The 12,411-nt window shown below is 43.1% G+C and overlaps 1 protein-coding gene and 1 long non-coding RNA gene across 3 annotated transcripts in view; one reads left to right on the forward strand and one right to left on the reverse strand.

Moving 5' to 3' along the window:
• LOC125117510 (uncharacterized) overlaps positions 1–12,411 on the reverse strand; it is a 57,541-nt gene that overhangs the window by 22,505 nt on the left and 22,625 nt on the right. The window lies entirely within an intron of this gene.
• NPVF (neuropeptide VF precursor) lies at positions 2,711–7,391 on the forward strand. The gene is given in 5 exon segments (XM_047763420.1): positions 2,711–2,848; positions 4,724–5,096; positions 5,099–5,126; positions 7,268–7,272; positions 7,275–7,391. Coding segments are annotated over 5 exon segments (588 nt in total). The 3' UTR covers positions 7,319–7,391.

Consider the following 12,411-nt stretch of genomic DNA (forward strand, 5'->3'; position numbering starts at 1 on the left):
CAGGATGGAGAGAAAAGCTTAGAAGGGAGTAGCCTTAAGCTCTCTATAATCTTAGTAAACAAGCTTCTGTATAAATGCCACATGTCAGGGAGACAGATTTCTTTTATACGCTCATATGTCCCATCGAGAATCCCTAAACATACTATGTATATGGTAGCCCATTTCATTAAAAGAATTATGGTGATCTCATACTATGTATGTTAGGTAATGTTTCATATCTGTTAACATTTTCTTTCTTTCTTTTTTTTTTTTTTTGGTCTTTTTAGGGCTGCCACTGCAGCACATGGAAGTTCCCAGGCTAGGAGTCAAATTGGAGCTGTAGCCGCTGGCCTACACCAAAGCCACATCCACGCCAGATCCGAGCCTCGTCTGTGACCTACACCACAGCTCATGGCAATGCTGGATCCTTAACCCACTGAGCAAGACCAAAGATCAAACCTGAATCCTCATGGATGCTAGTCAGATTCGTTTCCACTGAGCCACAACAGGAACTCCTCTGCTAACATTTTCAAAGCTAACTGGAGATATGGTGGAAAAGAGCCAAGCCCTGTATTAATATGATTAGAACTCTAATTAGACCCCAAACTTGGAAGTTTAAACCTGGTTGAGGCAAGGGAGTAATTAGTCATATCAGCTCTGGATACTGACTGCAGTCAGAAAAACTAATTGACGGGCCAGAACCCCAAGGAGCACTGAAAACTGGTGAATTGCTAAAGTTTGGAAAAACTACATACAAGCCTGTTTTAAAAGAGGACCCAGGCTGATCACGTCCACTTTTTTCCAGGGTGTAAACTCAGCCAACATAACTTGCTCCTTGCTTCACCCATTTCTCAAAAGTTTGGATCTACCGACCACAAAAAAAAAAAAAAAAAAGGAAGTTCCATAGTTCCATCAGCAGTTTGCAAAGGAGCAATTTGGAAGAGAAATATATTAAGTCCTCAGGGAAATTAAACCCGAATAATCCAATAACAGCATTACAACATTAACACTGGACTATGAACTGCCTCCTACTGTGGGGATGCTTGGCCACCACAGTCGGAAAAAAATGTGACCAAGGAGGTCCACTGCCTTAAGGGAGGCTGCAGGCTAGTGTGACCTTGGGGTAGCCAAGAGTTTGCCCAAACTTTCTCAGCTTTCTGATCTATGCTGAGGTCATTACTACAGAGAAAGGTTTTCACATCTTCCCTTCTCATACCTCAAATTGTGGTAGGTTGGTGGGAGAAGCTAGAGGTAGTACAGTTCTTGACATGAAAGATGCAATTTTATGACTCGCTCTTTTTTTTTTTTTTTGTCTTTTGTCTTTTTTGTTGTTGTTGTTGTTGTTGTTGCTATTTCTTGGGCCGCTCCCACGGCATATGGAGGTTCCCAGGCTAGGGGTCCAATTGGAGCTGTAGCCACCGGCCTACGCCAGAGCCCCAGCAACGAGGCATCCGAGCCGCGTCTGCGACCTACACCCCAGCTCACGGCAACGCCGGATCGTTAACCCACTGAGCAAGGGCAGGGACCAAACCCGCAACCTCATGGTTCCTAGTCGGATTCGTTAACCACTGCACCACGACGGGAACTCCTGACTCGCTCTTTTCGAATCCCCCGCTGAGTGCCTACATCTAGAATAAGCTGGAATATTTGAAACTGACCAATGTAAGGTCCTTTTCTCCTGAGAGGGTTGCATGGACAGGTGGGAACGAGTAATGATTTCTCCAGAACCCAGGCAGTCTAGTGATAAGGCAGGCCTTTACGAATACGACAGCCGCTCCGAAAGAGACTTGCTTTGGCATTTCAGTAAGTAAGCATTTATTTCTGTAGATTCTGTGCTCATGCCTCGATGTCAGTATGCCTGTGGCAGTGCGAGATTACCTAAATAACATGGGCCAGGGGAGCAGCAAAATTAGCATGCGTGTGATTTAGCAATCCTCTGCTAGGGTTCTTAAGGGGGTTGAGGGGCAAGGTAGGATGTGGCATCGTCACAGAAATAAAATCCCGGTGATTTATACACTTTTGCCAAATAAAGCCCACAGGGCAAATACAAAAGGGCCTTGAACTGCTTCCAGCGTCTCGGGAGACAGCCAGTTTGTCAAAACGCCCATCGCACGGTCTTCCACACGCCCTCCACGTTACAGCTGACATTTACTCCTGAAGCTTTTTAATAACCAAACAGCATTTTACAAAAAGTTAATTAATGTCATTTTATTTGGGTCTTGTGTGATTTGGAATTCTTTTCACATTCTTAATTTTGTTTGACATTTTAAAAATACTATGCCTAACTCTTTTGTGTGGGGGAAAAGAAAATTTTTAACATAGCTAGCATGTATTGAATAATTTTTTTCCCCTTCTCCCAAGAACTGACGCAACCACCAAAAACCAACTACTTTTTTGTTTGAGCTCAGAGAAAGGAAGCATTCTGCTTGTTTGGAATCTTACGATGGCCCCAAACTTACCTAATTAAATGCTCCTTGATAATGAAGCAAATTATTTTCAAAGTTAATGAATTTGCAAGCAGCAATGTTGCCATCTTCTGAGAATGTATTACTCACATTCCTTACATACATTTCTCAGTTAAACGCTAATTAAGGTTAGTGCTTAAACACGGGGATGGATCTCACTGTGAAAGCAAACTCCCCTTTGTTTTCAAACAGTATAAGAAGACCACAATTTCCCTTCTTGCAGACATCAGCTGCACATATAAACTTAATTCTAGGTTTTGGACAAAATGGAAATTATTTCATCCAAACGATTCGTTTTATGGACCTTAGCCGCTTCAAGCTTGTTAACATCCAACATCTTTTGTACAGATGAATTAGTGCTGTCCCGTCTTCACAGCAAAAAAAATTATGACACATATTCCGAGGTAAGTCTTTTTTTAACTCTATCTAACGTGACTGGCATCAACTATTTAGTATTTGTCCTGAGTCTAATGCTTCTGTAAAGAGTAAGGAGTAAGTTTGTGTTTTGGTTTTTGTCAAATTTCAGCCTTCCTATGACAGTGAGCTGATGTAACATGTATTTTGAAGCACAACAGCAAACAGCCTGGCCTCTAATGACCATTTGAGTGCAGAGTATGATATTTAGCAAGTGTAAGGTACATTAATAATTTTATTTTTTATTGATTTTTATTTTTTCCATTATAGTTGGTTTACAGTGTTCTGTCAATTTCCACTGTACAGCAAAGTCACCCAGTCATATATATACATGACTTTTCTCATATATATATATAAAGAATATATATATTCTTTTTTTTTTTTTGTCTTTTTGCTATTTCTTGGGCCGCTCCCACGGCATACGGAGGTTCCCAGGCTAGGGGTCCAATCGGAGCTGTAGCCACCGGCCTACGCCAGAGCCACAGCAACGCGGGATCCGAGCCGCGTCTGCGACCTACACCACAGCTCACGGCAACGCCGGATCGTTAACCCACCGAGCAAGCGCAGGGACCGAACCCGCAACCTCATGGTTCCTAGTCGGATTCGTTAACCACTGCGCCACGACGGGAACTCAAGAACATATATATTCTTTTTCTCACATTTCCATCATGTTCCATCACAAATGACTGGATATAGTTCCCTGTACTATACAGAAGGATCTCATTGTTTATTCACTCCAAATACTATAGTTTGCATCTATTAACCCCAGACTAAGCCCATCCCACTTCCTCCCCCTCCCCCTTGGCAACCACAAGTCTGTTCTCCAAGTCTATGAGTTTCTTTTCTGCGGAAAGGTTCATTTGTGCCATATATTAGATTCCAGATTTAAGTGATATCATATGGTATTTGTCTTAATTTTCAATTGACTCAGAGTGCACTCAGAGTGTTGTAATAAACAGCTGAAGAAGGAAGTACTGGGTACATTTCAGTTGGACATTTGAAGTGTCTTTCTATATCTAAGCAAAATCTTTATCCCTAGATGGTGGAAGATCACGTTATTTTAATTTTCTTTATGTTTTTATATAATTTCCAAATTTGCTGAAATGAGTAGATATTATGTTTTACAATCAGAAAACAATTATTTAAAAATCTCCACATGGGCCAACTTTCATGGTAAAGCTAAGTCTAATTAAAGATTTGCTGTATTTTAAGTAGTTCCTTTAAAGTTGGTATATTACTGGTGTAATAACCCACAAACCAACTGGTGTTTTATTAATATAATTTACATAATAACAAAAATATAGTTTCTTGAGAAATGCTTTTAATGTGGAACCCTGAATATGAGCAAGCTAAAAAGAAATTCAATGGTGCTTCCTCCAACTGTACCCCAAAACCTGGCTAGCTTCCCTGCTCTTACATGCCCAGCACTTGGGTTTTTAAAGAGCTGGGGGAAGAGACATGGAAAGACAGTGGGAGACATCTCTAAAAGCAAATTATAAAAAGATATGAAAGATTTCATAAACAACATGAATAAAAAACTGAAGAATAACTGCAGTAAAATAAACCTTCACCTCATTTCAATACTTCATTGTATTCCTGCTGCTCAAACACATTGCTGGATTCACTATATATTTTTAATTAATATTTTATAGTTCTCCTACAGTAGTCTAGGGACAGAGAAACTAGACTGCTTTAAGAAGCTTAACACAAATTATTTATTTAAAAAATTCTGCACATGAAAACACAAACTTTGTTTATAGCCTTAACAATTCTACAGATTAAAGTCTGGAATTAACTTAATTTGTGGTTCAAATCTATTGCTTATAAAGACAATAAATTACCTTAATGGTCATTTCTAATTATAGCCTAGAAGAGATTCTAAATGGGAAAAACAAAGAAGTCTCAATTTTGAAGAATTAAAAGATTGGGGTCCAAAAAATGTCATTAAGATGAGTACACCTGTGGTCAACAAAATGCCGCCCTCGGCAGCCAACCTGCCACTGAGATTTGGGAGGACCACGGAAGAAGAGAGGAGCCCTGGGGCAATGGCCAGCCTGCCTCTGAGGTTTGGAAGAAACACAGAAGACAGCATGTCAAGATGGGTTCCTAATCTGCCCCAAAGGTTTGGGAGAACAATAGCTAGAAGCATCACCAAGGCACTGGGTGCTTTGCTCCAACAATCCACGCGTTCACCGTCTGCCAAAGGGTTACTTTACTCCATCACCCGCCAGCCCCAAGAATCCAGAAACCTGATCAAAAGAACCTAAGGTAAATATTTGGACACCAATTAAAATGCATGTAGAGCTAATCCAAAAACTTTAAAAAGGTTTACATCTTTTCAAAAGAAGTTTCTAAGAAAGTTAAGTTTCTCAGAAGGAAAAAGGAAAAGACACAAGAAATAAATACCTGTAAACTGAGAAATATAGAAGGTTAATTAGAAACAAGACTATAGGTAAAAAGACAAGACATAGGGAGTCTGGTCCAGCGGTTAGGCCTCCACACTTGCACCACTGAGCCCCAGGTTCCATCCCTGGTCTGGGAACTGAGATTCCCATATCAAGCTGCTGCAAGCGGGGGGCCAAAAAGAAAAAGTTCTCTCTTTAAAAAAAAAAGAGAGAGAGAGAGAGAGCGAGAGAGAGCTTCCATAAATGGATATCCATTTCATTACTCCACAGCCACATACTACGGAGTAACAGGAAATGACAAAATTGGGAATTCATGCCTATGACATTGTCCAACATGTGACCTCTCTAATACAGAGGTCTCATATGAGGGAGATGTCTGTAAATACAAAAGACACCATCTCAAAAACCCTGGTCTCAAATTCAGAAGACTGTCTTCCTCAACTTTAAATCAAACATTTTTTTTCTCTTTTTGAATCTCATTTTAGAAATAATTCCTGTTATTATAAGCATTCTTTGTATTGACATTTATTCTTATTATTTTTGCTTTTTAGGGCTACACCCATGGCATATGGAGGTTCCCAGGATAAGAGCATAATCGGAGCCACAGCTACTGGCCAACACCACAGCCATAGCAACGCAGGATCTGAGCGGCGTCTGTGACCTACACCACAACTCACGGCAACACCGGATCCTTAACCTACTGAGCGAGGCCAGGGATCGAACCCAAAACTTCATGGCTCCTAGTCGGATTTGTTTCCGCTACACCACAACAGGAACTCCTTGATATTTATTATTTATTATGTAAGAATCAGTGGGCAAGCTACCATAAGAGGTTCAAAAAATTAATAAGCTGGAGTTCCTGCTGCAGCACACTGGAATCAGTGGTGTCTTCAGAGCACTGGGATGCAGGTTCAATCCCTAGCCTGGCACAGTGGGTCAAGGATCCAGCGTTGCCGCAGGGGCGGCTTAGGTCAACTGCTGCTCAGATCCGATCCCTGGCCCACGAATTCCATATGCCATGGGATAGCCAAAAAATAGATTAATAAGCTACCTACCTATTGTTTTCTAGTATAGAGCATTTGCTAAAAATTTTTTATATGAAGTGAACATGACACTTTAGTTAAGACCTGAAGAAAATAAGGAGGCAAGCTGTGACATGTTATCAGTGAGACCGTCTCAGAGCACTCCTGGCTTATTTTTAATCATATACTTTTCTTCATCTGACATATTATATATTTATGGTCCATCCCCTTTGCTAGAATTTCAGTTCTATAAATCCCCTAATTTTTGTCCCTTGCCATATCCCTAATGCCTAGAACTGTGTCTCAACTGGGTCTTTCAAAAGCCCTTAACACTTGATAGGATAAATGAAATGATATGAGAGACACTAATAAGATCCTACAGAGGTTCAAAAAAAAGGATGTTTTTTCATGTGGGGACCCAGGGCTGCTTCATGAGTTGGACTTTGAAAGGTGGCTCTATTTTGAACATTCAGAGACTAGAGAAAGGAGAGAGGATATTTTCAGGCAAAGAGAGGAGTCTGAGTAAAGGTACTAAAACAAGGGGAGCCAAGAAAAGCTGGGGCTCAGTTCAGTGAGACCAAATGGTACACAGAGAGGAGAGGAAAGAAGGCGAGAAGGACAGGGTGAGAGCTGAGAGTACAGGCATTCAGGGCCACCGAAGATTCCGGATGCTATTCATCAGGAAAAGGAGAATCACTGACGTTTCTGCTGAGGTCCTGAGATATTATACAGGTAGACTCTGGCAACTAATCAGATGCTGGGAGGGGGGCGATGATGAGGGAGAGAGACTATGACAAATGCTAAGTTTGCCATTCTAAGTGCCCATTACAAATTCAGGATCCCATCAATATCTCACTCATTTCAAGTGCAACACAATTCAACTCAGGTATAATTAGGCAATTAGGATCATGGCTTGCATTTTTATGCTTTCACATGCTATTGTTGTGATGGATGAGAACATTTTGTACTGCTTACATTTTAGGAGACCGGATTCAAGAAAATAGATGATGCAGAAGTGAAACAAGAAAAATAAGAACTCCAGAGCCTGTCCCTAAAGACAATGCAAAACTGCAGCCAGTTATCTGCAAGCAACTCAGTGGTGAACATAGCAGTCAATGAAGCCACTGTGCTTTTTTAATAGGTTTTCATTGATAGCAATTTTTCCTTCTCAGTACAGCTAACATCTTGAAAGTTCTTTAAAAATGTAAAGAATATTGTAATGATAAAGATTAAATAATTTTGTCTAAATAAAAAGAGCACTTAAGAAGTCTCTATCTAGTAGGATGTGTATACATGTATAACTGACTCAGTTGTATAGCAGAAATTGTCACAATATTGTAAATCAACTATACTACAATAAAAGTTTAAAGAAAAAGAAAAGAAGCCTCTAGTAATGGGGAGAAGGGGAGAAAGAGATTGATTTAAGCCACATCACTCTCCAATGAACACAGTTACACTTAAGTAAAAAATTAAATAAAGGAGTAGCTTGGAAAATTTTATAATGAATGTTCAATAATTTAACAGACTAACATCTTTGACAAATAAGTGAACATGAATAATAAATCATTTACAAACATTTTTATACACCCATTTTTTCCATTGCATCAACTTTTGGTGAATCTATGATAGATTGAAAAAAAATTTTAAGAGAGAGAAAAGAAGTAGACAGTTATTGGATCTCTTTAAGTGTCTCTTCTATCTATATCTGTAAATTTGCCTTCTGGTGTGTCTCTTTTCTCCTCACTTAATATTTAATAAGGTTTTCAACTTGCAGAGAAAATCTAATCACTCTTAAAACTAAGTTTATAAACACAATATACTGCAACACAAAAGCACAGTGATTCAACTCTAGCCATAGAATAAAAAGTTCTTAATCAAATATTAATCAGTTTATTGAACAATCTCAACTCCTTAGGGTACAAACCAGAAATGGTGTTAATTGTCTCCCATCTTGCCCTGAGCTGGGCCATGTTGAATCTCCTTTCCCTGCTGGGTAGAGATCCCTTAACAATCCCCTGGACAGACTCTAAAACTTCCTCGGTCACTTCTTGATATTAAAAGACTCAATCAAGGACTTCCTGTCACGGCTCAAGGGTAACAAACCTGACTAGTATCCATGAGGATGCGGGTTCAATCCCTGGCCTCACTCAATGGGTTAAGGACCTGGCATTTCCATGAACTGTGGTGCAGGTCGCAGACACAGCTCGGATCCCGTGTTGCTATGGCTGTGGCGTAGGCCAGCAGCTGCAGCTCCAATGCCACCCCTAGTCTGGGAACCTCCATATGCTGCAGGTGTGGTCCTTAAAAGCACACACACACACACAAAAAAAAGACTCAGTCATGTAGAGCATAGCTCCTCCTGCCCCATTGCTGGCAGGGTTGGGGGCTGGAAGGAGGAGAAGTGAGAAAGGGGCAAGGCTGCTTTCTCTCGTCCTTCCCTTTCTTACCCTCAAAGTAAGGTGGTGGAAGGGAAATCCGTGGGTCTCTGGAAAGCAGTCTCCTCTCCTACCCTATCCAGGGTGCTGTGGGGGCTGAGGAAGGGGGATGGGCAGGGTGGGGTGGGGAATCAAGAGTACCTGTCTCATCCTCTCGATATAATGTTGCTACTTCTACAGAGTGAGCTCTTGGGAAGCACTGCAAGGACTTGCACAGCCCAGCTCACAGACCTGAGACCTGGGTGCTCCCTGGTCTCTTCCAACCACCCCAGTCTCATCTCTCCTCCCCATGGCCTCGACTGCCAGTAAGAAAGGCTCAAGGTAGCCACCTTCTCAGCATCCACCCGCCCCCATTTGTCTCCAACCCTCTCCCGCCCTGCTTAGGAGGGGCAGAGGCGGATCAGTAAGCCTATTGCCTATTCATAAACTACCCATCAGAAATGGTACTGCCTTCATGACCCCACTCTGTGTGAGCGATTTTCTAGGAAGCTTGGCATGGGCCAAGGCAGGGACTGATGTGGCTCTGCCACCTCTTTGTAAACCCTGAAGGGGGGTCCGCCCCCCCCATCCCCGGATTCCATTATAATGTCAAGTGTCTAGCACATCTGTACTTCCCGATTTGGTCCCTGGTTACCCATCCTGAGCAAAGCGAAGTGTGCAATATCCTGCGGCACAAATAAACAAAAGGCCACTCAGTCCTTGGATGTGACTTCACACGAGGAGACTTCTCGCCAGAGAACATGGGTTCTTTACCTAAACCTTTGAGATGCATGGAAAATGTTAGGGGAATAACCAGTGTCTGCTGTGCCCATACCCACATGGCTGACCCTGTTTCAGCCCGTCACCAGCCCCTTCACTAACTTCCACGAAGAACCCAATCGCATAGAAAGTCTGTGCTCTCCGAGGACTTGCGGAGTCTAGAGGGGGCGCTCACACTGCACATCATGTCACTGAAAAAGTCTTGACTAGGCAAGCCTCTTCCCCCAGGGCTCTCTTTAACTGGACCCCTAGCAGGGTCCCCCTCCTTTTCTGATCTCTGAGGCTCACCAGGGTGGCTTTACGGGCATGTGACCTGTGCGGTTGCACAGGGCCCCACATTTGGGGTTAAATGCTTTCTGAAATTCTTAGTAATGCAGGAGTCCTGCATTTTTCACCTTGCAGTGGGCCCCACAAGTGATGTTGCCCATCGTGCTCCCCTCATCTCAGTCTGCTGCCTTCTCCACCTACTCTCCCAACGGCCTCCCTCTGTTTATTAATCAGAGCAGCTTTCCTTTTCTACATGAAACCCAAGGGCCAGGCTGTCACACAGCCCTGGGAGGTCTGCTTACACCCCGCGGTGGGCGAAACATGTAACTACACATCCCATGGAGCATATGGTCAAAATGCACGTTTGTGTGTGTGTCACACTACCCCCTTTAAAATGTAAAAACTGGGGAAGGGGAGATGCACAAATCCTCCCCTGGCCCTGGATGGAAACTTGAGCAGCTGCCACAAATTTCACTGCTCCTCTTAAGTGGCTCTTTGGCCTAAGTCAAAAGGCAGTCTCAATTGCATTGTCAACCTTTCAACCTGCATTCATGCATTCATGTTCCGCTGTCCCCATGTGAGGTCTGAGCTGGGGGACAGGAATGAGATCAACTTCTGTTCTCGTTTCCAGCCTCAACCACTTCCTCGCTCTGTCTGCTTTGCTGGACTCCACTGGGATGGAAGAGAATTGGAGATGAGAGCCAAGGAACAGGACAGTTCTTGCCAGGGTGGACGGAGTCACCCTTGGCACCCAGAGGATAATACCGCCCACCGTGATTGGGCGCTCTCCCTGCAACCCTTCTGTCTCCCATGATAACTCTGGGTCCCATGCTGGCCTCAGCCCTCACCCTTGGACCCTGGCGCCCATTCCACACGGGTCCACTTCTCTCCCAGGAGTCCTATAAGTAGGACTCAGCTTCTGCAAATTTCCCCTTCCTGTAGCTTGTACCTAGTCACCCGTGGCTCGCCCTCCATCCTGGGTGTGATCCCAACATGCCTCCTCTATCTTGCTGCCCCCCAACTCTTTAGTTTTGGGGCCTAGAGTTGAATACCAGTTTGGGATTTGTTTGATTTTTTTTTTTACAATTTTTTGATTTTCATTTTTTTATTTATTTATATTTTATTTATTTTTGCTTTTTAGGACCACACCTGCAACATATGGAAGTTCCCAGGCTAGGGTTCGAATTGGAGCTGCAGCTGCCAGCCTACGCCACAGCCACAGAAATGCCAGATCCAAGCCGCACCTACACCACAGCTCAGGGCAATGCCAGATCCTTAACCCACTGAGTGAGGCCAGGGATCGAACCTGCAACCTCATGGTTCCTAGTCAGATTCATTTCTGCTGTGCCACGACGGGAACTCCAAGCACCAGTTTCTTATTTCACTCAGCCCACAAGGAACACATTTCCCCATCACAGGGAAGCCCCTACCTGCTGAACAGTACTGGACTCGGTAACCCCCAGCAGGTGGGCATGGGTGGGGGCATTCAGGGCAGGGTAACAATGCTCTCCAAAGAAATCTTTTCATAAACACAAATCTTAACCTTTTATGGTTTCCAAATGGGTGAGAAAATTAAGGACTAGTGGAACCACTTACCAACCACTCCCTTCAAAAAGTCTGCAAACTGGTGATCTGGCTTTGGAATTTTACATCCGTCAGATTTTGGTGTTTTGATTAAAACTTCACTTTGACATCTTTTGCAATAAAGATGAACCTCTACTTACAAAGAATCCTTACAGCTGCTAAAAATGACGTTTTCTCTGCCTTGTTGCACATAAATGTACGTTTTCTGAGGAGAGAGTTCAGGGTTCTTGGGTAAATTCTCTGGGGAGTGTGTGGCCCACAGAGTTTAAGAATTCCTGCAGTAGAAGAGGTTCATTTCTAGAATGATTTTAAATTAACATAATCATTTAATTTATAAATGAATATTGTTCTCTGGCCATTTAAGTGCTGAGAGAGAGCACAAGGCCAAAACAATCAGAATCGCTCAAGTGTCTCAGCCTGACCTTCCTCCAAACACTGGCTTTTGACAGCCGCAGAAAACAGAGGCCAGGCGGTAACTGTGCTCTTCTCCTCCGTGCGCTTCCCGGGCTCATCCCACCAAATATTCCATTCTCTGCCCCTTCTCCTCTTCCAGTACTTCCCTTCTTCAAGAAAATTCCATTTGGATTGGCCCTCACCTAAACCTCGGCCAGCCTGGAAAGGTGAGAGGAGTATGGGGCTTCAGGGGGAACTTGGAAAGGACACATGCTCTACACATCAGTGATCTTCAGGGAAGACAACGCCATGTGATCTCCAGCCCACATTTCACACAGCATACTACGACAGTGACCTTGAGGAATATAAAAAGAAAAAAATACACACGCTGGTTCTGGGGCCAATTTCGCAGAAGGAAAAATGAAAGGTCAGTGTTCACTAGGTGTGACCAACAAGATGGAACAGTCACGAAAGGGGAGAGCACCGACCTCTACTTACTTCATGTGCGGGTTTCCCGTTTGCACGTTTTCTTCCTGAAGATCTTCCTACAAACATTACTTGACGCTTCCTATGCACCTTAGCATATTATTGAATAAGCCTGCCAAACTACATGTTACTCCCTAGAAATGTTTTCGGCCTCAAGTCCCCTTCAAGGAGATTAAACCCCAAAGCCTCTGGCCACGTCTCA

Source organism: Phacochoerus africanus, chromosome 16 (assembly GCF_016906955.1).
Source record: "Phacochoerus africanus isolate WHEZ1 chromosome 16, ROS_Pafr_v1, whole genome shotgun sequence".
Lineage (NCBI taxonomy): Eukaryota > Metazoa > Chordata > Mammalia > Artiodactyla > Suidae > Phacochoerus > Phacochoerus africanus.